Source organism: Leopardus geoffroyi, chromosome E2 (genome assembly GCF_018350155.1).
Source record: "Leopardus geoffroyi isolate Oge1 chromosome E2, O.geoffroyi_Oge1_pat1.0, whole genome shotgun sequence".
NCBI lineage: Eukaryota > Metazoa > Chordata > Mammalia > Carnivora > Felidae > Leopardus > Leopardus geoffroyi.
This window is the reverse complement of record NC_059335.1, coordinates 22,249,552-22,275,000: the sequence shown is the minus strand read 5'-3', so window position 1 is coordinate 22,275,000 and position 25,449 is coordinate 22,249,552. Positions and strand designations below refer to the sequence as shown.

Below are 25,449 nucleotides of genomic sequence, written 5' to 3'. Positions count from 1 at the left end.
TTCCTCCCCGAAGAAGCCCTACAAAGAACACCCCAGAGGAGAGAATAGTGGTGTCTTTCACAATGGAAAGGTCAACCAACATGTGTTTATTGAGTGACTCTGTGGGCCAGCCCTTCGCTCAGCTTTGTAGGTGATGACGAGACAGGCAAGCCCACGGGGTGCTCTTGGTAAGCAAGGCTGGAATCTAAACATACAAGAAAAATTGGAGAGCAGGCCTGAGCAGCATGTCATTGTGGAGAAATATCCAGAAAAGATTCCGGGGGTGGGGGTGTGCCGGGAGACCAGGGACTGAGGCTGGGCAGGAATGCTGGACAAGGCAGGAAGAAGGAGGTTAGACGTTCCCACCTGAAGAAGATGGGGAAGTCAGGTGTGGTGAGCTCGAGGCCTCCAGGCCGGTGTCCCCTTCGCTCCGGCCAGCTGCCATGTCCCTGGACAGGGTCTTTAAACTTCATGGCTCTCTGGTTCCTCCTTCTCTCTCTCTCTCTCTCTCTCTCTCTCTCTCTCTCTCTCTCTCTCTGTGTTGTCTCTCTTTCTTTCTCTCTCTCATCACTGCCTTTCCTGCTGAGGCCTCTTTGAAATTTGACTAAGGTTGGAGCCCATGTTTGAGCATTTCTGGATGCAATTTGGTATCATAGCAGAGAATCAAAGGATATTTGCTATCACTTTAAAGTATGTTTCTCTCCCTCTTCCTCTGAGCACCTGACCCCACAATCATCGCCGGCTTTGAAATAATAGACCCATCATAATTATGGGAATTAGTCTGGAGGCTTCTGCCGTATTTGCTCAACTGAGGTTACTGAGGCCGTCTTTAGAGGTGGAAAGGGTGTCCGGGACCATCTCGGCTGAGATGGCAGCCACGGGGTGGGGGCAACCAGGTAGGGAGGAAGAGGGAGGGGCCTGCTGGGGAGGAGGCGCCCCCTGCCCAGCCCGACAGCCACTGTTCCTGGGGGCTGTGGACCCAGTGTCGTGAGACAACAATTTCTCTGGAGAAGCTCAAACGAGGCTACAGGTGAAATGCCCCGAATTTTTTCAACGTTAAAACCAAATTTAGCAAATGAAAACTGTGATGAGTGTTTGCAATTTCCATTAGAGTGCCGTCCCCACATTTTCAGAAGTGGAAACAGAGGCCCAGGTGCAGATGAGGACTTGGGTTAGGCCGTTCAGGTAGCGGGCCCTTGTGTCCTGCCTGCCTCCGGGTCCACGTCCCCAGCTCTGGTGTCCACAGATGTCAGACCGTTCCATCAGCATGCCGCCCACACTGCCTGCTTCTTTCCAGAAGCTTCTGCTTGCCCTTGGCCAAGGATGGCTGGCCGCCTGACTGTGGCTTTGAGCCCATGGTGCACAGCCTGATTCAGTCAGCGCTCTGAGCACATAGGACTGAGCACCGCTGTCACAGGCAGCTGGCTCTGTGACCTCCCCTTCCAGGCTGTGGGGCCGCAGCGATGTGGCAGCCCGGGGAAGGAAAGGCTGAAGTTCTTACAGGGAGCGGCTTCAGTGTTCTTATAGGCTTTTAAAGGAATAGAGCGAGAGTTAATGCAGAACTCTTTCTTTGACTTAATTTATTATAATATATGTGGCTAAAATGTAGATCACACTGCTGTTTGGATCTCCGTTTTGATTCCCAAAATTGCAATCATGATAGGTGGATTATAACCGTGCTTTAACATACAGATGAGGAAATGTATTCCTGTGCAATTTTCCCCTAAGGAGAAGTCGAGGATAAGGGGCAGGAGTTTTGAATAACCTTGCAACACTTAGTTGTCTCTCTCGGTTATGGGATAGAAATTAGCATTATAGGACGATGTGTGTTGTGAATGCAGCACTGCTTTGAATATCCGTGTGATAGAGCATCCAAAGGGAACACAGAAAGTGATTTTCCATATTAAAGAAAAAGTCACCGGAATCCGACCTGGCAAAGTAGTGTCGCCTTGTCTAATGGTTATTTATGCAAAAAAAAAAAAAAAAAAAAAAAAATTAAGTGCCTACTATGTGCCAGGCACCTTGCTAAAGGCTGGGATTCCACGGGAAACCAGAACGACCGAAGATTTTCTGGGGAAGCGAGCATAGCAGAAAATACCACGTGGTGCCCACCAAGGGGTGAGCTGGGAGGGGAACGGGTGAGGGGGTGGGAGGCTGTGAGCACCCAGAGGGCCAGGGGGCCAGGCTGAGGGAGAGGGGCATCCGGTACGCATCACACAGCCACACAGCTGGGAGAGCAGAGCATTCTTCCCCAGTCAGGTGGTGTTTGCAGAGCACTGGTGTGGTGAGCACCCCCCAAGAACATATGTCTGGGCAGACTTTTTCCTCAGGCCCCGAAACTCAGCAGAAGTACAAGGGCAGAGCAGACAGCCGGATGCACGGCCCGGGGGTTTGGACTCAGCTCTCTCTGCCAGCAGTGGTCCGGGGCCGGCACCCACCCAGCCTGCTGGCTGCACCCTGAGATCATGCCCACCTGCCACCTGCACCCCAGCATCTCAGGCAGGGCTCCTGAGAGCCACCAGTCTTTCTGCAGAACAACACCCAGCGTCTGATGTCTGCATGGACGGCTGCTGGGTCCTGGCTGGGGCATGTGTGGACAGGGAAGGCCTTGGGGCAGGAGAAATTGTGAACAGTCTTGCACAGCAAGTGGGGCAGGTGAGGCTCTCGTGACCAAGCACTGTTCTCCTCTGAGGGAATCAGGCTCTGGCAATAGGAACCTTGCAGTGTCTCGAGGAGAGTGTAGGGGAGCAGCCAGAAGCCCCAAGAGAAGAGATGGGCCCCGGGGGGCAAGGGAGTAAGGACTGGGGCTACAGAGCGGTCAGACTCTCAATGTCTCCCCCTCTCTTGGGTGAGAGCCGGCTGCAGCCTGTCACCTGCCCTCAGTGCTATGTGGGGCAGGTCAACCAGTGAAGAAGTTAAAAGGAAAAGGTCGCTTCCTTTGATTGCACTGTTAGAGAATGGCCGTCCACGCTTCCCAGCACCAGGCATGCATTCGTGCATGCTTGCATTCAGTGGCTTAGTATTTACTGAGAACCTATTCTGTGCCAGGAGGTCTTAGAGACACAAAGGTGAGAAAAATAGACCTCATCCCATCCTTCAAAGAGTAGACAGTCTAGAAGGAGAGTCAGACATTTGGCAGGTATCACACAAAGTCCCAAGCTCTGTACACGTACCAAGCCCCGAGCCCTGGTTGGTATCGTGAATGTCACGTTCTGGGGTGATCAGGAAGTCAGAACATCTCCCAAAGGCAGCGACCTTGGAGCTGAACTCTCAAGAATGAGTGGGATTAACCAGGCAAGAAGGTGGTGGGTGGGCCTAGGGTTTGGGGTTTGTGTTTCAGGAAGTGGGATCAGGGTGTGGTGAGTTTCTGAAGTCTGTCCATCGGGAAAAAGGTTCTCGCCTTTCTCCAGGGCCAGAAAGGCTGGCTTGGAATTCTCCTGATGTTCTAGCGATGCCCTGGGCAGACCCAGAGCAGGCCAGGGTGGGGTGGTGTTTTCATGGCCCCCTTGGGCATTGTCAAAGGTAACTTCCCAGCTCAGGTCACACCTGCAGTCCTGGGTCATTTCACAGTGCCCAAAGAACAGCTCTAAGATTCTTTCTGAGTCTTGGCTTGTGCTTTCTCAGGACAGGGCATGGGCTGGTTAGAGGGTCTCCGGGCTGCAGGCTCCTTGCTGTAGTGGGCAGGTGGGGCACAGATATTTAGAGGCAGCTGCCCGTTGCCCTTAACACTGACCATCTTGTGGATGGATGGAGCACAGGATGGGGAGGCCTGAGCCACCCCAAACGCTGTGTGCTCCTCCCTCCCACCCCCCACTATTCACCTCCAGGGGACATTTGGATTAAGTCCGCCATGTCAAAGAGGTGCACTGAGGACAGGTGTCAAATAAGCTGTAACAAGGGTTAGAAAACGTAGAGGTGATGTGGCCTTGTTCATGCATTCCCCAACCCAGGGGCTGGTGACACTTGGCTCATGGGAAGTGGTCTTCCCAGTTGGGCCGTGTGAATCATCCTGGGAATTGCCAGGGGAGGGGAGCCCCATGGTGATTCCACTGTAGGCTCATCACCTGCTGGTTTCTCCTGGTTTTCTGTCATGTGAGTATTTTGGGTCTGGGTGGGGGAGGGGACCGTTAGTTGAGATGGACCAGATGACTTTTCCTCATATTCTGTCTTTTGGTTTTGACCAGAGATACTGCCATTAGTCCTGCTTTACAAACAGTATTTGGAGGCTGGGCAGGGCCAGGAAACACTTGCAAGCACAAAGTGGAATCCGGAGCTGGCTATCTCAAAGCCAGTGACTTTCCTACTCTGCCAGGATTTAAGGTGGGTTAAGGCCTTGCAAGCCCACTATTTCACGAGACGCTCCCGATTCCTTTGTGATAAGTACCATTTTCCAGTTTTACAAACAAGGAGACTAAAGCTTAGGAAGTTTTATCGGTTTGCTCGGGGTCCCAGAAATGAGAACTGAACTCAGATCTTGGAGTCAAACAGACGTCAGTGTTTCGAGGTGCTGCAGAGCCCAAACTGACCCCTTGAGGCCGGCAGTCTCTACCAGTGACTGGGGGCCTTGCGCCACTCAGCTCTGGCCAGCTGCCCCTCCCCCACAAGCTCCTTGCTCCTGACCCTCCTTCCTGGGGGCTCCTTGGAGGGCACGCTCATGTTACTGAGTCTGTTCCTTGTCCCTGGTCAAGATTCCTTTGGACTCGTCTGTAGGATTCTGAGTCTGGAAAGTTCCCTTTGAGAAATTTGCCAACACTTGATACTTTTATCTGTGATCAAAGGGAGAATGAGCCAGCTTGACCTTCCTGTTAGAAGCCGCTACCCAGGAAGCTGGTTCTCCCCGGAGCTAGGGTCAGTTCATTTATTCACACATCATTCATTGACACACGTGTCGGGTGAGTACTGGTGTGTCACCTACTATGTGCCAGATGTGGTGGAGGAGGAGGAATCACAGCCTTGCTCTCTGCAAGTGACAGGTGAAAAGGAAAGCTGGTGTCAGTGAAAACAAAATCCAGACTCTTCCCCCCGCCCCCTGGCCAGAGACGCTTAGTTGAGGGCCTACCCTATCCAAGGTTTCTAACACGGCCTGATTTGTCCTTGAGAGAGGTCACCTATGCGGATGTCAGAGGAAGACAGAAGTCGCCTCTCAGGAACTTTCAGGCTCTTTCCCCATTTCTACAAGGAGAAAACCATGAAAACTTGGCTGAAAGTACCTTAGCACGTTTGCGAAAGTCCACTGCCCTTCGCGCAGCAGCCTGGGGCATCCAGACACTGATGGGGAGGGCCGTTCCCCAGGGCATCACCTTGGCTTTGTTTTGCCTGCTGGTACCTAGACAATGGGGGGGGGGGGGGGCTCGGCTCTAGGCTCTACCTTTGGCTCCTCTGCTCTGTGGCCTGAGCCAAGGTGAAAGGTTTTGTCCTTTGGAGATCCACCAGCTGGACAACAGATCTCTGGAAAGATCAATGTGCCGTGATTAGCAGAACTGGATAGATTTTTTTTTTTTTTTTTTTTTTTTTTTTGCTAATTTCTTACATGTCAGCTAAAGTAATGATTACTACCAGGTATTGAAAGGTTCAGGATTTATGCAAAAATGTTTAATTTTGATTCAGTGATAGTGTTTTTCTGATAAAGGTTCTCAAATTAAAAGGGCTAGATAAGTCAGTGCAGCTCAAAAATGGCAGTAACTTCAGAGCTGGCAATTGATACTTGTTTTCTGCCACTGTTTACTCTTCAATAAAAAATGCATATTTACCATAGCAACCTCCTGATCACGTGATGCCCTATCTTACCCGCTACCCTCTAAAACAGAATAGCTTCTTAAAGAAACACACACGTTCTAATATGCGTGCTTTTCAGATGCAAAAATGTGTTCTTTATAAGGAAGCCTTCTTCCCTGGGATTTAATGCTAATAAACACGTCATCTTTATAGAAATCATTTTGGTCTCGTGTCTTAAATTTTAGGGCGTTCATTCTGCAACTCAAAATAAAATTACTCTTAGAAGACCTTTCGATTATCTGGAGAATTTGCTGACTATTTGTTTTAACAAAGTTGTAAAAATATATATATGTATTTGTATTTATACATGCATATATATATATATATATATATATATATTGTTTTTGTTTTTGTTTTCAAACGGCAGACATTAGTATCATTTGGAAGGGAGTTTGGTGTCGGTTATAATGACCTGCCACTTCATCTGTGATTAAAGATTGTCATCTATGCGAAGCGCAACTACAGCCTGAACTGTTTTCGCTGTTAACTTGGGAGAACTGCCTCGGCCTTCAGAGCTGGGGGAAACTGCTCCAACCCGGACTTGTCAGGAGAGGACCGTTCCCCCTTCATCCTGGACCCTGTGCAAGTGTCTAGTTCCATAGCTTAGGGCTAGTGGGGAGGGGAGAGCCCTAAAGCCACAGGTCTCTGCTGTCCCCACCATGCCGTCCTGGCACAGAACGTGTCCCTTTGGCAACATTCCTGTTAAAAGCTACCATGAATTAGAGCATATCCTTCAGCAGACACCGTGCTGAATGAATTGTTATGTCTATCCCCGTTTTGCAGATAAGGAAACCAAACCTCAGAGAGGTTTTATGTAATTTGCCCAGAATCACACTTCTAAGAATTGGTGGAACTTGGTTTTGACCCGGAGCCTTTGAACCACAAATCGTTTCTGCTTAATCTGGGATTGAAACTCTTTTTTTTTTTTTTTTTCTTTTCTTTTCTTTGTCAGACTTAGGCTAGGAAGGAGACGTAGGGACGAGACAGAGAACGGGGCAGCGTGTAGCTCCTTCCTGCTCAGAACGTTCCTCCGGAGATTTGCCTGGCCTCGCTGTCACTGTTTTTTGGAGCACGCTCTACACTCTGGTTTTCACCTGGGCCCGGCAGCCACGGACCCTCGTGCCACGGGTCTCTCTGGATGCCACGGCCCCGGGCGTGGAACAGCGTGGCTGTGCGAAACAGAGCTGTGGTCACTTGAGGAGGCTGGGGGCAGGGGTGCGTCTGAACCAGGGCTGGTGGATTTTAAAAATTCCTTTCAGCTGCGCGCAGACCAATCTGAAAAACAAGAACATATTGTGACTCTGTTATGCTCGGTGGCTTTGGGGGAAAATCCGATTGTGAAGTGAGGCAGGGCTCTCCATGGCAAAGTGGCGTTGTGACCTGAAACTCAGAGGAGGAGAATTGCCCGGACCCCCTGCCCCGGCCAGCCAATCTGACTGCAGCGTGTCCACGAGCCATTTCATAATTATCCATCATGAATGCCTCCATGCTGCCTTAATAGATTATTTAAAATGGTGCATGTGCCTCGCAAGCAACCTCAAGTCAGCCCCGAACTGTACATACATACAAGCCGGGAGAGGTAATTGCTTATCATGTATCTCTTTGTTCCAGACACTTTTATAAAAGAGTATGTATTATGTATGGTGTGACCTTCAAATGTCAGGAATGTGTTGTGCAATAAACTGTCAATATTTGTGGTTATAAGGTACTAGATGACTTTTACAATAATTGGAACGGCTATATTAAAAGCTTGGATCACTCAGCTGGTTAAAGAGAAAGACACAGGCCAGCGTTCATCAGGGACTTGCCTCCTGCCAACGATTAAATGGAAGATATTGCAAGGTGCTTAAGATGTCTTCTTTGTTTAAAAAAGACTATGGCAAAACATGTCTCCAGGGGAGACGTTATCTCCAAATCATGCCTTCTCCTTTCAGTGTGCTCGATTCCCAAGAGAAAACTCAGCCCCACAAGTTATGGCGACTGACCAAGTGCATTTTAAAAAAGATCAGTCCAGCTGGTTCTTGGTGTCATTTGGGTAAGAATTCCTTGAAACACGCCCGGCGGGCAGACATTTCCTCCAGTCTTCTCCCCACCCCCAGCACCCCCCCCCCCATAAATAAATGAGGGGGCTGTAAATTATCTTAAGAGGGTCTTAAAAGCTATAGTTTTTTTTTTTTTTAAAGAAAATAAATTATGTAGAAATCTTTTGGGAATTTATGCTTTACTGAAAGTAAAGGCTTCTGTAGTTTTCTTTTTTTGAGAAAGGAGTACTTAATTTAAATGATGGAAAAAGGAAGCCGTAACAAATATTTTGCAATAATTACAGCAGTAATTGGGGCATGGATTACTTTAAAAATATCTGTCTCACTGTACTCTCCTATTGATGAATGTCTCCATGTGTATGGGAGGCTGGTCCTTCTCATGTCAGGGAGAACTTTTTTAGCAAGGAAGCGGGCGAGTGAAATAGTGGATGGTACCTCAACAATTGCCCCCCATCTTCTAAAAAGCCCACTTGTGGCCTTGCTGATTCTAAGTGTGTGTTTGTGATTCCCTCCACCTGGACGGAGAGAGAGCTGGGAGATCCCTCAAGGCAGCTTCCTCCAGGAAGCCTTCCGGCATGCCCCTGACCTCCCACCCACCCTGCTGGCATCACACCCCAGCCCCTGAAGGTGCTGAGCCCTCGGGGGCATTTCAGGTATCTTGCTGTTTGGTGCCCTGGGCCAGCTCCTCCTCCTAGGTTACTCAAAGCAGCTTCCCTCTTGCAGTCAGGAACTGATCTTAGCCTCTGAATTTCAGTTTGCTCGCCTCCTCGGATTCTTTTATTTATTGAAAAATGCATAATTAAAAAAAAAAAAAAAGTATGTATCAAGTTCCCGCTATGAACTGACTGCCTGTCACGTTCGGGGACATAATGTCAAACAGCAGTAAATGGCCCATGTTCGCGTGGAACTCGTATTCTGGGGAGGGGACAGGTGGTAAGCAGATAATACATAGGTCAGTGAGAGTCTGCAAGGGGTGATAGGTAGGTGCTGTGAAGGAACAAACCAGAGAAAGAGGGGGCTGGGGGCTGGGAGGCGTGCAGCCCCCAAACAGCCTGGTCAGAGACGCCTCTCCAAGGAGGTGTCTTTGGGATTCAAGCCTGAACGCGAGTCTCTGTGTGGATTCTGGAGAAAGAATCCTGGGAGGAGGGGCAGCCAGAGCAAAACTCTAAACGGGGCACCAGATAGGGGGGCTTGAGAATAGAAAATGGTGGGGGTGGCTGGAGTACATTCAGGAGTGCGATGAGGGCACAGCAGCAGTGGGGGCCACTTGAAAAGGGGGTTGCAGGCCGTGAGAAGGAGTCGAGGGTTATTGTAAAGACCAGTGGAGCCAGGGGCGTGTCCTTACCCTGCACACAACCTGGCTTTTCCCAGGGGCGGCTCCCTGGGCTGTCCCTCCGCCGACTCGCTCTCCTGCCTGGTTCTCCTCACCCAGGCCACTTCGTATGTGATCCCACTCTGCACTGCCTCACCCCCAACCATCTCTGGCACGGGTCCCCGCCCCCCACTCCTGACCGGGCCAGAGGGAAGACAGGGGTGTGCGGAGTCCAGAGGGACCCATCGCCCCGGATGTCTTGCCCTAGGTCGATTCTGTGCGGCCCACACGCTCCCTGTGCATCCACGGTCACAGCCCCCAGGTTGGGGAAGAAGGGCGCCTGCTGCAGCGGGCCCTGAGGGCCTCGGGAAAGCTGGCAACGTGGTTACAGAGGATGTTGTCGACAGCAGCGTCACACGGTGCCAAGGGGAAGAGACCCCATGGGTGGCCCAATCGCCAGCAGTTGGGGGGGGGGGGCGTCCTGCACACTCCCCTGCCAATTAGGAAAGGGCTCTGGGCTCGGTAAAACCAGAAACACATTTGGCCCGCAGTGCTTGATTTTGAAGCCCTTGTATATTTTAAGGGAAATTTAATCCACGTGTTTCTGATTCATTTTCACTTAACTCATCAAAATGTTGCTTTAGAGAAGCTATTTGAGATCCTAGTGTCTTATTTTTTTTTTTCCTCCAAATTTTAGCCTTTTAATGACCTATTTCCCCAATTCCAGAAAGCCGATCTTCCCCAAAGCAAGCGGAGCTCTGTGCCGTTTTGAGTTTGGGTCGAAGGTGAGGAAAGGAACCGGTAGAGAACATTCCACCCTTCCCCTCTCCACCTCGACGCACAGACTTCAGCTCACGAGCCCTGGGCTTGGCTCGCCCGTGAGCCCAGCCCCGGCCCTGGGCCTAAGAGCCCAAGGGGAAGTGGGTGTAGCCTTTCACAAGTGGACATCCTTTTCTAAAATAGCTCTGCATTCAAACAAATACTTTTGCCATTCCGTGTTGATGCCTGTTTAACATGACTATATATGGCGTCATAACAGAGACCTTTGATGAAGCAGAAACACCAGATGAATACTGACTTCAGACATGAGTTTTGTCTCCCAAGAGTTAAATAGAATTGTCGACAGTCATGTCGTGATTTTTATACCAACCACTGATTTAAAATCTTTTTTTTTTTTTTTAATTAAATAAAAGGAAGTCTTCACTGAACCAGCAATCTCTACCACAATAATCATTGTCTTCTTTGGGTCTGTTAATTTTAAAGTTTTCAAAATAAGGGAAAGGGTCAAGCTTGAGAGAGGAACTATATATTCCTTCAGACTTTCTCCAAGGTGTTGATTATTTCCTGAAATTACTTCAAAGCACTTGTGTCCGCGGGCAAAAAAAATTAAGAAAGATGCACTTTTTCAGTGTCCTGCTCACCAACCCCCCCGTCCCCCTGCCTGACTCCACAAATAGCTTTTTTCTTCATTAATGAAGTGTGAGCCATGCTTTTGAGATGCTCTTTGCACAAGGCAGACACTCAGAATTAACTGCACAATTCATCTGGGAAAATGTATTTTCTGTGACACAAGAAGTTCCATAGAAATTAAAATGCCATGGCATTTCGTGTTGTAAAGTAGTAAGTGCTCAGGTGTCCAGATGGCTACCTTACCTGCATGAGATTGCTGGGATACCTCTCCCTTCACTGTGTTGGATATAGCACCACCACCACCACCACCATCATCATCATTTTTTTTAACGGACATGTTTCCAAAATATACTTTTGGCCATGTGAGGCTGCCTCGGCAGCATGGAATGAGAAGTGAGCACATATCCACACTTTGAGAGGAAACCACTCTTTGCTTTCCTTTTTTGGTCTCCCTCTATCCCTGTCGGTCTCCCTGGATCTTGCTCCCTGCCTCGTTCCGTGTGTCGGTGGGACTCCGCGGGAGACTGGGACTAAGCCTGGAACAGTTCACAAGGAGACGTGTACTCTTCCTGGTCAGTTCCTGGTGGCCTCCTGGCGGCTCTCCAAATCACCATGGCTGCAGAACCAAGATGGGTTCTCATCCATGCGATCTGGCGTGGACGGGTTCCCGGCGATCTGGAGACCCAGCGACCCATCGTCTTCTGTCTTGTGATGCTGCCACCTCGACCTTCGTGTTGCAAGGTCACCGTGGCAGGGGGAGAGAGGGAGGAGGTGGCGGCACCCAGTCTCTCCTCTGCGTCGCCCTCAGCCGTGGGCCGGGACTTGTCACTGGATCTCAGTGCCAAGGAAGCTGGGAAAAGTAGGGGCACGTGGAATATTTAGGAGCACTTACTATCCTTTTTTATGGTGTTTTCCCTCCCATCTCTCTAAGACCCATCTCTGGTTTCCTATTTGGCGTAGGATGAGGCTAGACTGGGTGAATGGAAGGCCAAGTGGGTGAAGGCGGCCTGTGGTGGGCTTGGGCATCTTCTGGCACTGCGGGGTTACAGGGTGCTGGAGCAGTCCTCGGGGCCAGATGGAACCAGGGCAGGGGGTGGGTGAAGGGATGTACCTAAGGACGGCCAGGCATCAGGAACGCTGAAGGAAAAGATTCCCTCTCCTGACTCCCAAGTCAGCCTTCTTGACAAACAAGCCTATTTTAAATGTGTACCAAGGAAGCTCAGTGTTTAAAGATAACCTGGGGGGAACCTACCCTTAAGATACAAATTTATGTCGTTACGTTTTTACATTCCGGACATACATACCAGTAAGGTTAAATGTGTAGTGAGGCCCCCGTAAATTCAAATCATATTCGTGGAGAGCAATTTAACCCACTTCAGGGATGGATCCAGACAGCTGCTGATAGTATTTTATGTGTGTTTAGGCTTTAACTTTTGAAAAGTTGTTTGTCTTTCTAAGTATTTGATGCTTTGTCTATCCAGGACTGCCAGTCTGTGGTTCAGTTGAGGAGGAAGATTCTAACAGGACCATGGCCATTTTTAATCGCCCTGGGTCCTCCTTCCTTCCCACCCTCCCTCTGTGAATGCTGGGGAAGGCAATGCACTGTAATGTCACCTTGACCTAGGCCAACCTTGCTGTCCACTTGGAGGATTGGAACACGCAAATGGAACCGGGGGAGGCATGGCTTCTGACCTTGAGATGACAAAATTAGGAAGGTCCTGTCTTGTGTCCCCTCACCCCCAAATAATATACACTTGAAACATAGCTTGGAGTGATTGGGCCCATCTCTTCCTTTTTTTTTTTTTTTTTTTCCTTCTATTCTTTAATATCAAGGAAAAACAATAGGGGCGCCTGGGTGGCTCAGTCGGTTGAGCATCCGACTTCGGCTCAGGTCATGATCTCGTGGTTCGTGAGTTCAGGCCCTGCGTTGGGCTCTGTGCTGGCAGCTTGGAGACTGGCATCTGCTTCGAATTCTGTGTCTCCTCCTCTCTCTGCCCCTCCCCTGCATACTCTGCCTCTCTCTGCCTCCAAAAAATAAATAAATGTTAAAAAAAAAAAAAGAAACAACAACAATAACAAAAATGTCCCCACAAGACATAAATCAATTGCATTATAAACAAAAACATACCCATTTTGTCCCAAATAAAGTACAATTTATAATCAAAATGGGTAAATCCAGTTATTAGTTCTAGTAGATCATTTTATTAGATGACTTAATAGCGATGTCAGCTTTCAGGAGCAGGAGAAAGCTTGCAGGGTTTCTGAGACCTATTTCAATTCACTTGTTCTAGGTTAAAACTCTGGAAGGGGTGCACGTACAGTCTGCGTCCCTCTGGAATATCATGGGTTGCATCCGTACAAGACATCCACTTCTTATTTAGAGGGGTCAAGAACAGAAGCAGGGGTCCCATGAGTTATTTCTCAGCCATTTTCCGCATCACTTGAGGCCCAGAACCCACCCAGGCTGAAAGTGTGTGAGGTAAGGAGATGGGCTCCCAGCCTGCAGCCAGATGCCCTGCCCCCAGGGACACCCAGCCTCTGGGGGCTGGCAGGCCGGACTGGCCATTGTTTCTCAGATGAGCAAGGGGGCGTAGATGACAGGTCTGGGGCTGACCTCCGTGCTCACATTCACCTTCCGTTTACCCAAAACAGTTGGAACAAGGGTCTGATCAGAAGGAAAGACGTACTGCGGGTTGCAGGTTACATTTTTTCAAAAGCTGAAACTGTCCGCCAGCGGTCTAAGGAAGGATGACAGATGTAACTCCTACCATGCTTCTTTTTTTCCCTGTTTCCTGGAGAGGCCGGGTAGGCCGGTCTGTCTGTAAGCAGACCGGGGGACTGCTTCACTATGCAGCTCCGTGGGGCCGCAGGCAAAGCGTCGGGACTCCAGCCTGGGAGTCTTCTAGAAGGACAGCTGACGGTGCTTTTATACTCTGGGTAGAGAAGGAGTCAGAGGGCAGCCCCGGCTTTTCGCTGAGTGAGCCTCTTGGGCTCTTGGGGTGGCCGGGCCGAATTGGGCCTACGATGCTCGCTGCTACCCATCCGGGTTCAGGCGCCCACTCACACACAGGCCCTGTGAGGGTGTGATGTGGCCCTCCTTCCTCAGCTGTGGCTGTCCGTGGCTTTCAGCCTCTCCGGACACTTTCTGGGACCACCCACAATGCCCCTTCATCGTAGCTCAGAGTTTGTTTTTCTATTTGGATTAGTCTAAGAGTAAATGCCATAGGCCTTCTGGCCCTCCAAAAAAAAAAAAAAAAAAAAATCATCATTTCTGTGTAGAGTGAAAATTAGACTCTTAAATCTGCAAAGAAAGCTGTTTATCTTACAAATTTATTCTTTTTATTGGGCCACACATATCCAAGATAGAAAGATAAAAGGCAAACAGATACAGGCCATCACTTAGAGTGACATATAGTGAGGCACCGCTCACCCTCAGCTTCGGTAGAACCTTCCAGAGTGGCGCGTGTATTTACCGACACTGTGCCCTGAGCAAGGACTCACCAAAAGCTACAGTAGAAATATGTCCTCCACGCTCTCTCCCTCCTGTTCCATTGGACAGCTCCACCTTCCACTGCTCACAAAGGCTGGAGGAAGATTCTGGGGAAGGTGTTCATGAGCAGATGGTGGAACATGGGGCTTTGCAGGAATTTAACGTCACAAGTCCACACCTGCCCACTACCTCTGTCCTGAAGCCAACACCCGGGCCACTTAGTTCTGTTTATGATGCAAACTGACAGCTATCAGCCTCCTAACTTAAATAGGGTATGTTAGTTAACTCTGTGGCACAAAGCACTTGGCAGAATCAGAATCAGGCTCTTGGCGACTTTAAGCTGACCTCAGGATGCCACAAAAGGAAAGCCGAGTCACGCTGGGGGGACAAATGCAACACGTTTGAAGTGGGGGGGTGCGTGCGGGAAGGAGAATGGGTAGGAGATGGCATCCCAGGTACTTAAACCTAGGATGTGGTTGGTTGACTTGAAATTGGCATCTGGCCGTTGTTCTCCTGAGCCGTCAGCGAACTGGTGGCCGTGGCCCCTGATTGGCCGTGGCCCCTGATGGGTTGAACCTGTGGGGTGTGAAGCACCCCGCTGTGATGCACGGGGGCATTTGTTTGCCTTGAAGTGATAACACTCTCCTGTGCGTTGCCTTATTCAATAGCCACCTTTCCACATTCATGTGGATGATCAGAAAGCTAGTGCCAGGTGGTTTGAGTTCTAGATGCGGCTGAACCCGGTCCTCCTACCATGCAAAATTATGGGGGAAAAAAAAAAAAGATGCTGGGTAGATAAACCCTTTGAATGGCCCTTTCAAGGAGGGTTGGAGGAGCTGGAGAGAAAGTGGGATCAAAAGTGAGCCTTCAAAGAACTTTGCCAGGGTGACGATATTGTTGTGCATTAGTCCAAACGCAGAGAGGATGCTTGAGGCCCAGGGTTTCCACGGTTGCTTGGAGCAAACATCCAAATGAGAATGAAATGTGATTGCCTTCATCTTGTGCATGGCCTATAAGTCTGTCCCTTTTGGCTGTTAGCAGGAAACACCAGGAACGGATGTTGCAGAATAAAAGCAATTTGCATTTTCCATTGCTTGGAAGGTACAAATCTTGTTTATTCTGTTCTCTGCAGAAGTCACAGGTCTGCTTATTATCTCAGAAGGTCCCCTTGTTCCCCTAGTGGATCTACCATGGTGCCTAGAGGGTGGGCTGAGAGCTGCAGTGAGGACCCCGCCAGCCTCAGGAGCTTGCGTTCTCTGCCAGGGGGTCAGCCTCCAGCTCTGCGGGAAGGCCAGAGGAGAGGGCTCGGTTGCCCACCCCACCCCCAGCCCCCGGGAGATGCAGATTCCCAGCTCCTGCCCTGCTCCCCTGATGTCGCCTCTTTGGCAGTGTGATGTGGGGCCTCGGGCGTTGCGATAACATGTCCTCCAACCACTAGATATTTTCACGGTTTTATTTACTATTATGTCCCATCATTTCTGTGCAGAAGGCAGCCGTATGTAAATTTTATTCCATTTTCTAATGGTTTGGGTTACATAACAAATAACAGCAGGAAGGAAAATTTGTATTGATACTTTACAGAGGAAGTTCTCAAGTCACTGCACAAAGATTTAACTGCTCTGCTCGAAGTTTATGGGAGTCTAGCAGCTGAGTTTCTGCACATGACTTTGAATATGTCACTATATGTTTATCATGGGCTAATTGTGGAACTGCATTTTCATACTTTTTCTTCTCCCTTTCATAAGATTACAGCAGCCAGCGGTGGATACAAGACTCGGCAAGGAAGAAATGATCAGTTTTGGATAATTTTCTTTCCTGTCCCAAAATAGCTGTATGTCTGCATGTCTTAGGGACTTGGCCAAGACATATTTTCTTTCCCCCCTCATCTGTTGCTAGATATAATGCAAATGTGTTGTCGGTCCCATAGTGAGCTCTCCGGCTAGTCCGTATTACAAATTAATCAGATTCAACAAACACCACCATTTTTAAACTTTTGAAAAAAAAAATATATTTAATAGGAGCGAAGCGAAAGAAGAAATCAAACCAGCTGCTGACACAGCTGTTTCTTTTCTTGTTTAATTCAGTTCAATATAAAGGTACCATATGCTGCTTAAAATGATGATAGGAAAGATGAAATAATTTAAGAGAATAACAAGAAAATACATGAATTGTCAGCATTCTGTCAGATTGAAAGAATGAAATAGACAGGTGTAGTATTGACATGTTTCACTTTGTGCGGTGTTAGCAGTTTGGGTGCGAACAGCTTCTGACGTGCGGAAGTGATGTGAGAACGTTTCTCCTCCGCTGCAGACCTCGGCGAGGAGGCTGGGAGGGCCGCCGGCGTCCAGCAGCCCGCACTGCTTCGCGACAGGAGCCTGGGCTCGGCCATGAAGGACTGCCCGTACTGTGGGAAAACCTTCCGGACATCCCATCACCTAAAGGTCCACCTGCGGATACACACAGGTGAGACGCGTGGGTGCGGCTGGGTGCGTGGCATCGAGCTGGGGGCGACCACTGTGTCATCACCGGCCCCCGCCGCGCTCTCCGCGGGTCCCCGGGGGACCCTGGCCTCCCGGCTCGGTCCGCCACAGCCAGCCTCCCAGATGACGCGCGGGCCTGTAGACGCCAGTCTCCTGTGGTCCAGGTCTGGGGGGATGATGCTTTGTGGGAGGCACCGGGACGTCTCGCCGCTGTCTTTAATGAAGCGGGGCCTCTCGTGCCCCTTTCATGGACCAGGGGCCCTTGGGGTGCAAATGACCGGAGCCCAGCTCAGCTCTGAGTGCGAAGGGAGCTGAGTGTGGCAGCTCCCTGACCACGTTCAGGTGGACGGGCTTTTGGCCCAGCTGGGGTTACGTGCCCACAGCTGGGACCCGACTGATGGTGTCAGCCCCTCACATTATACAGGCTGGAGCATCGCTGCTCTCCGCGGGGACAGGAGACAGGAAGTGAGGAAACACTTCAGCAAACACTGGAAGTGGCTGCTGGACCGCTCTGGTCATTTCTCCTATTTCCCTGCCATCCTAGCCCCTCCAACAAATGCGGATTTTTTTTTTTTTTTTTTTTGTCTGTCTGCCTTGTCCCTTGGTCATCTATGTTTTTTTTCCCCTTAGCTTTCTGTTGGTTGTTTGCACATTGCCAATACAAAAAAAAAAAAAAAAAAATCTATCTGAGATATGGACACCTCCATTTTCTTTGATTTTTCTCCTGACACTTTATCTATTGGAGTATGAGCTGCTTCAGAGGATAGACAAATATGCCATCTATTTTCAAAAATAATTGTGGTCTATTTCCCAAGGAATCAATAAAGCTCAGGGTTGTGCAGGATATTTAGTGCACACGGGCCTTGTGTGCAGCGTGTGGTTAAAGAGAAGGAGCCCCTCACCTGGAACCTCACCTGGTGCCCGCAAATCTCCCTGACACCGAGAGGAGCCCCGAGAACAGGTGGCAGGGGGCCGCCGTCTTTATTCATGGTCTGGGGCACAGCTGAGCACCACCACTGTCCCGGAGCACTTCTCTCCTAGAGTCATCCCAGGGCAAAGAGGGAGCTTCTAAAACTAAGCACTCCCCCAGGCCCTGTGGGATCCTAGTCTTCTTGACCCTCCTCCTCCTCTCTCTCCTACTGCACGGGCCTCTTCCGGTTCCTCCAGTGCAGAGGTCCAGTCCCTGCCGCAGGGCCTTTGAACCCACTGTTCCCTCCACCTGGAAAGGCCTTCCTCCCGGTAGGTACTGGGGGCTTACCCAGAACTTCAATGTGAGCTCTTCAGAGAGGCCATGTCTTACTTCCCTGCCTAAACTCAGCACTTTCTGAAACGATCCTGTTCAGTTCGGTTGTTCGTTTCCTTACGCATTGTTCGTCTCCCTCCAAGTGGAATGTGACGGTGGCAATATTGCCCATATTTTTAATTGCTATAATTTCGAGAGCCCCAGGGTCTCTAAGAGCCCTTTACATGTAGTAGGGGCACAGTGGATTCATTTGAAAGCTTGAATGTCAGAACAAATTTGAGAATCAGTGAGTGAACTTCTTCCTGGAATCTCTGGACTGTGCCAGGTGGCATGGAGGGGACAAGTGCCGCAAGGAACATGGACCCTTCCCCAGGGAACCTGTGGCCCTTGTAGAAAGGCAGCCTGCACACGAGAACCCACTGGAAGCCACAGTGTGCCAGCTAGGCTGTGAGTTGCACACAGAAGTCCTGGTTTCAGATAGAAGGCCCCTCCCAGGAGCTCAGGGAGGGGTTCCTGAGTTCCTGCCTCAGGGTCTTTGCACTTCTCTGCCAGATAGGTGCATTGGTTTGCTCCTTCATTTTCAGAGTTTGATACCAATGTCCCCTTCTCAGTGAGGTCTTCCCAGTGATCGGGCTCAGGACGAGGTAGCTCAGATATCTGGCTTTCTCAGAACATGCCGATGTCCACTTTCTTCCCCAGGCTGGAGCCGGGTCCCCTTGGGCTGTGGTGGTAGTTGGAGGGGGGCACAGACTGCCAGGATGTGGGAGGCAGTCCACCAGGGCATCCACCGTTGGGCTGTCCGCAGGAGTGTGGGGACCTGGCCAGGGACCCGTTTATTAGATGAAGACACAGGCCTCTGGGCCAAGCTTACCAGGCGGTTGGTGGCTCACCACAGGTGAGGTTTTCCCTGCCAGGGAGTGTGGGTTAGGAAAGAAAGGGGCAGTGTCTCCCGGCCAGGAGCCCTGCTGACCCTGTGGGCCCAGCTCCCATCAGCTGGCCCAAACGTGGTCGTGGTAGAAACTCCCCAGAATATTTTGGGTGAATTAGGACCACGTGGATGGAAGCAAATGGATACCGCTTTTTGAGGTCTTAAAGCTTGAGAAGGGTTATTTTCCCCCCTAAATTTCTGCTTCTTGTGCTTCACAAACTTCTGAGGTTTGTGACCAGTAGTCTTTGGAGACACTGAGAGAAGCAAGACAAGGCCGTGGACAGAGGCATTCCGGAAACTTCCCAGAATAAGGGAGAAAATGAAAGAAGCCATGGAAACATCACACTGCCAGCCCCCCTCGGAAACAGCATTTGCAGTGTTTAAAAGTCAGAATGGTTACCAGATAAAGATCAATTTCCTTTTTATCAAAGAACAAAGAAGTTGGAAAATGCTTAGACTCGTGCCTTTGAATAGAACAGAAAGTGTGGCATGTTCCAAATCACCAAAATAAACATCCATTTTGACAATGTTAAAGTGTAGATTACATGAGTAATTAAAAATCCAAATCAAGTTACTTGTTAATAAACGAGTGAATACGGGGCTCCAGTTGTGGGGATGTCCTGTCCTGCCTTGCCCCCTTTCTGTCTGTGTTCTTGTATTTCCAAGTGACATGGCCAGAGGACAGCAGTCTATGAGACAGAATCCGTGTTTTCCAAAATACCATGTTTTGAAGTTTTTCTGTAATGGACCCATATGAGCACAGTTAAAAATCCAGTGTGTAATAAATATATTTTAATTGGTCAGCGTATGAGGTGGTACATTCTCTGTGTTTTTCTATCCCACTCCGTCTTTATGAGCCGTCTCGATCATAGAGCATCCACTGATAGAAACCACTTTCCTTTTTTAACTCCACTACATTAACTCAATTACTGCCCTCCTTCCACCAACACCTGTTTATTAGGGAGGGGCTGAGTAGATGCAGAACCCAGGTTGTTCTCAGCACCTGGGGGCTGGGGAGAGCCTACAGGAGCCAGAACGTTCCCTGCTACCCCCTGAGCTGCAGCCAGACCCATGCGGGACCGAGGGAGGCGTGTGGAGGGCCCCAGGGGCCCCGAGGGGCTCTCAAATCCTACAGGCCACTCCAGAAGAGTGGCAGAAGCTGATTACAGACACCCAGGGAGGCCGAACTGCTTTCCTGTTTCAAACACTACCACGAGCGGATTAGGACCCAATCACTGAATGTGTATGGTTTGTCTTCTAGAGCACATGGCGATGATTTGAATTCAGACCCAGTCAGTGCAGGCTCAGAAAGGAGATTGCATCAGGGTTCTCCAGAGAAATCGTGTATATATATATATATATATATATATATATACGTATATATATATATATATATATATATATTCATATTCTAGGTATGCGCAATATATATTGTAGATGATAAAGCATATATATATATGCTTTAAATAAATAAATAGATTTATTATAAAGAATTGGCTCACTCAATTATGGATGCTGAGATGTCCCGAGACGTGCATTTGGCAAGACAGCAGACCCCGGGGAGTCAGTGGCATTAAGTCCCAGCCCAAGCCCAAGTCCAAAGGCAGGTGAAGGCGGATGTCCCAGCTGGAAAACAGGCAGAGACAGTGAATTCTCCCCTACTCAGCCTTTTTTTCTGTTCAGGCTTCCAGTGTACTGGATGAAGCCCACCCATGCTGGGGAGGGCAATCTGCTTTCCTCAGTCTACCCATTCAAATGCTCATCGCATTTAGAAACACCTTCCCAAACACACCCAGAATAATATTTGAGCAAATGTCTGGGTACCACGTGGCCCAACTGACGTAGAAAATCAACCATCACGGGGTTGCAGCAGCAAACATTTAGTCCTAACACGCAACGGGAGGCAGGGATATTCCCTAGGTCGCCCCCGGCCGAGGCTGGCCAATCATTTCATGATGGGCTGCCTGAAAATGTGCTTCCTTCTTTTCCTCACTTCCCTCTCCTCTAGCCCCATCTTGGGGATACCCTCCAGGGCTCCGTGGGTCTGTTTTGTGTACAGGAGGTAGGCACGTGCTGATCAGTTTCCGGAAGGCTGAAGGGGTGTGTATTCCCCACACAAGCCCCAGATGGGTGTGACACCCCATGTAGTGGCTGCAGGACCCCAGGCTGAGTCGTCTCAGGTGGCTTACCTGTGTGTTGGGTTTCCCAGGAGGCTCCTGTTGTCTCAGGAATGACCATCGTAGAGAAATGTAATAAGCAACCTCACTCATGAAAACTTGGAGGCACGAAAGTTCAGGGACTAATTAAAAATAAATCTCATTAGTTTTTTCCCCTCTCAAATTATGCGAGTGGTTTATTAATCTGGTTTTGATGTGCTGCGTGCACTGGTCCGGCCCTGAGTTGAGAACCTCTTTATGAAAATGGATTTGTACAGGGAAGCTGGAGGTGGCTTTCCAGGGCTCTGGGCTGTGGTCAGGGTGGGCGTGTGGGGCACGCCCAGCTCGGCTCACCCTTGCCAGGTGGGTGCCTCTGTGACGCAGCAGCTGGACGCTGGCTGAGTGGGGTGTCTGGGGTGCTCTCCTTGGCTCCTGCTCGCATGCTCGTCCCCAGGCAAGGTGTCCCTGGCCCGATAGGACCACAGAGAACGTGGAAGTTGCTTCTGTCGTGCAGTACCATTGTCAAAGGGATGTGTGCCCAGATGGGGGCCGGGGTCAGGGACTCTCTCACCTCTTGACTTGAGGCCAAGTCCACACTGCATGGGAGCTACTGGTTGGAGGCAGAAAAATGCAGCCAGTAGGAATCATGTAATAACAACAATAATAGGAACAGTAGCCACCACTTTGTGGACACTCGCAGGTGCGGGCACCGTGCTGATCCCTGCACCTGAATTCACTCCTTCTCTGTCCCAGCCCCTCAGTGACCAGGTTGCACCCTGCCCCTCGGCAGGGAGGAGGAAACAGAACCTCAGAGCCGTGAAGTTACCCACCCTGGGGTGCTCAACATCGCTTACAGGGTGAAACCCAGATCTGTCTCTTAACCGCTGCACTGTGTTGGTATTTTTACTTTTCTGGGTGGATTTTTTGGCTTGTTTTAGGGAATTAATGCAACATTTCTTTGACAGTGTGTGTCCACACCATAACCAGCGGGAGGAAAGGAAGTGACTTGTACCCACAAGGTGTGTTGACGCAGCCTCCCGGCGATTTCAAAGGGAAGTACCTTACACCCTGGCTCCTCCTTTACCCCCAACTCACAATGGCCTGAGGCCACGCCTCCTTGACCCCGCATGCCTCAGTTTCCCCAGCAGCGCGAAGAGGTTAGGGAGGTGGTGAGGCAGGGAAGCAGCCACTGTGGCACATGGAGGTATGGAAGGTGGGGTGGGATTACTCGCTGAATCAGGAGATGATAAATTACTCATGCCGTTTTGGAAACTGCCTTTCATCTTCAAAGAGCTTCCGAAGCACCAACTGGTGTTAGTGGATGTGGGTGGAAACGAGAGTTTAGTGGGCCTAGCCCAGGTGCCTAATGCCCGAGGTACACATACCTTACCTTCGATGCTTCCGTTTCCTCTCCTAGGTAAGGTGACCAGGCTGTTTTAACGTTTATAAAAGCACATTGAATAGATTTTCAAATATAGATTGGTTAACATGAGTGCTTTTCCCATTTTTTTTTCTAAAAGGAGAGCATGTGTTGTTGTCCTTAGTGGGAGACAGCCACCTGAATAATGATGGAAAGAAAAAAAAAAAAGATCAGCTTGCCAAAACATGATTCTCTTCTTTTGCTTCTTCTTCTTTTTTTTTTTTTTTTTACTTTTTGTTTTGAATTAAAATTCTATCATTTTTGTATTTCTAAGATGAACTAAAAGCCCATTTTATCCCTCCACAGTCCGCCAACCTTGCTGTTCCTGCCTTAATGACATCCCAAACTTTTGTTGAAAATAATTGATTGAATTTAAATTTCCTTAAAAGTTTAAGAGGTAATGTTACAGTATAAATTTCCTACCAAACACTAAGTAGGGAAATATCCATTAGTGAAATTAACTACAGTTTCTAGGTAGCTAACAATGTGCCGTATACAGTAGGGCATGGCTAATGAACACTGCAGTGGGTGATATTTCATTATACAAATTAATGCTCACATTTTAATGGGAAAGTCACATAATGAATCTCGGCTTCAGTGACAGCAATTAGAGACACAGATTGTCCCCTTCTGGACAAGGCACTGTTTAGCAATAAGCAGCTGTGTGAAAAGTCTTCAGGTTTACAACATATATATGCTTTGGGGGAATTAGTGTACAATTTATATTAATGTACTGAAGCTTGGCTGCAAAGGCACCACCATATCTATCTCTCCTGGTATTAACTAAGTAAAGACATGTAGAAAGACTAAATAAATATCAAATGGAGGGTGCAAATACGGGGAAATATCCAGTTACTCCCCTTAAAAGTTAAAACACTTCAGGAGACTTAGCACACACACACACACACACACACACATACACGTTAGAAACATGAGCCACTTCTTAAAAGCTCGGTAAAGGGATTTCCAGAGAGAATAATGTGAATCCACCTGTTAGTTTTGGAGAGGTGCTGTTGGGGTATTGGCTCCATCGAATAATGCCAAAATAACTCCCCCGAACAGTGAGGGTTCCTTTGGCCCATGAAGTGCAAAGTGGAGGCTCAGAACGATGAAAGACGTGCTCGTGTGAAAATAGGTACAATGAACTAATTAAACCACTTGGTCATGTATTTCTAAAAATTTATGGTACAGAGCCTGGGAGAAGTTATCAGTGGTATCCCAAAGTTGAATATACATCTTGTACCACGTGTCGGGAGGGAACTGCTTTAATGTAAGATGTTTCCAGTAATTCATTAGTCTATTGGAATGACGAACCGATGACTTTTTATTTCAGCATGCCTCTTCTAGCAGAGCTCTCTTTTCTACAAGTGTATTGTCTGTGCCCGTACCTTGTTCCTTTAAAATATTGGGAGAGGCTTCCCCCACGGAGGGCCCCCAGTGTTCTGACCTGCTTTCTTCCCTGGGTGAATAGCTCAGTACTGGGCATCCTTTCCCCAGATGCAGGTTTCAAACTGTCCGCCCAGTCCAGACCCAGTCTGCAGACTAAGGTACTGTGGTCCTCCAGGTGTTTGAAAAAGTTTTAAAGCAGGTGCCAATATTTAAGAACCAGGATATTGCATGTAGAAATCTGGACGGAGGGCCTTTTCTTAGAATGTCAGCGGTCCTCATGGCCCCTGCTGCCTGTAGTCGGGGGCGGCTGCTCTCTAGGAGAGCCACCCACCCCTCCCCCCAAACCCTGCTGTTTCGCTCACTTCTGTGATCTGCCTGGCTCTGACGGCATCTGAGTGTCTGCCTCCAACATCAGGCAGACGAAAAGACAGAGTCCCAAATGTCATGGAGGTAACTGGAGGACTCATGACCCCCTTGAAAGCTTGGGGCAGTCTGAGTGATCCTCCCAGTAGATTCGGGCCAATTGATGGCCTGAGTGGCCAATCATTCAACTAGACAGAGCTGCAGGCAGGGTCTGGGGTCGCCTGTGCCACCGGGTCATATGGGGAACGCTGGGTGGGAGAGGGCTGACTGGCTCCCTGACTCGGTCCTGGGCAGAAGCCTGGGGCTGTGTGAGACTTAGCCCAGCACACTCGGGTCAAAACGCGTGGCCAGATACGGAGACCCTGACTGTGAAGCGGCTCTTGGCACGGGTAGATTCTGTGTCCGCGGTCACCAAACGCAAGGGAAGGGCTTGCCCTCTCCTCAGAGCCTACTAAAGGTGCTGACAGGTTTCCCTCCGTCTTGTTTAGGCCAGTGTCGGGAGATTGTCTCCCAAGCACTCTGAGATGCACCCTTGGGGGAAGGCATGTCTGTGTACCCACTGGAATGTTTCCAGTGGGCAGTGGGACCCTTGGGCTGCCTGGGGTTGCCAGGAGACACTCATCCCAGATGATTCCATACCTGGGTTTGCCTGGCCAGGAACACACACCACTAGCTGGGGTCTGAAGCGTCCCCCGTACCCTCTCTGAGACGAGGCCCCAGGAGGTGAGAGAGGGCGTCAAGGAGAGGGCAGTAGTGTTTATGCAAATCGTTTAAGGGTTATAAAGAAAATAAAATCAAGGATCTTTTTAAAAAATTTTTTTTTAATGTTTATCTTTATTTTTGAGACGGAGAAAGACCGAGCATGGGCGGGGGAGGGGCCGAGAGAGAGGGAGACACAGAATCCGAAGCAGGCTCCAGGCTCCGAGCTGTCGGCACAGAGCCCGATGCGGGGCTTGAACTCGTCAACTGTGAGATCATAACCTGAGCTGAAGTCGGACGCTCACCCAACTGAGCCACCCAGGCGCCCCAAGGATCTTTTTTTTAAAACACAAATCCAGAGGGGTGGATTTGTCCCCTGGAAATTGGCTGTGGAGCATTTATCTGCAGAAGTGGGGTGACAGGAAGAACGAGGCAGGCCGTGGAACCATGCAGAACTATTCGGTCAGCGTGGGCAAGGGGTAGAGAAAGGCTAGAGCCTGTGTGTATCACGTACAGTCAAAATCACCTTTGCAAACTCACTAAGTAGCCCCCAATCCAGCAGGGCCTAGACCCTTGGAGACCCCAAATCCCGTTTCTCAGCGACGGCCTGTTTCTCCTGGAGCAGTGGAGGCCAAAGAGCTGCAAAAGAGAAGTGGGTTGAACAAAGAAGAGTTTCCTACACTGTGTGTGCGTGGCGTATGTGTGTGTGTGTGGTATGTGTATGTGTGATAGGTGTGTATGTTGTGTGTGTGTGTGTAGTATG

General features: G+C 49.4%; 1 protein-coding gene across 16 annotated transcripts in view; it reads left to right on the top strand.

Moving 5' to 3' along the window:
* ZNF536 (zinc finger protein 536) overlaps window positions 1-25,449 on the top strand; it is a 438,831-nt gene that overhangs the window by 259,928 nt on the left and 153,454 nt on the right. For 9 of the 16 annotated variants that reach the window (XM_045442586.1, XM_045442585.1, XM_045442583.1 and 6 more), the window contains 2 exons: window positions 16,319-16,471; window positions 21,781-21,834. The exons of 1 other annotated variant lie outside the window; for it this stretch is intronic. In XM_045442586.1, the coding sequence (XP_045298542.1) occupies window positions 16,319-16,471; window positions 21,781-21,834 (207 nt within the window). The remainder of the gene's footprint in view (window positions 1-16,318; window positions 16,472-21,780; window positions 21,835-25,449) is intronic. 6 more of the 16 variants (XM_045442589.1, XM_045442596.1, XM_045442594.1 and 3 more) reach the window with 1 other exon arrangement.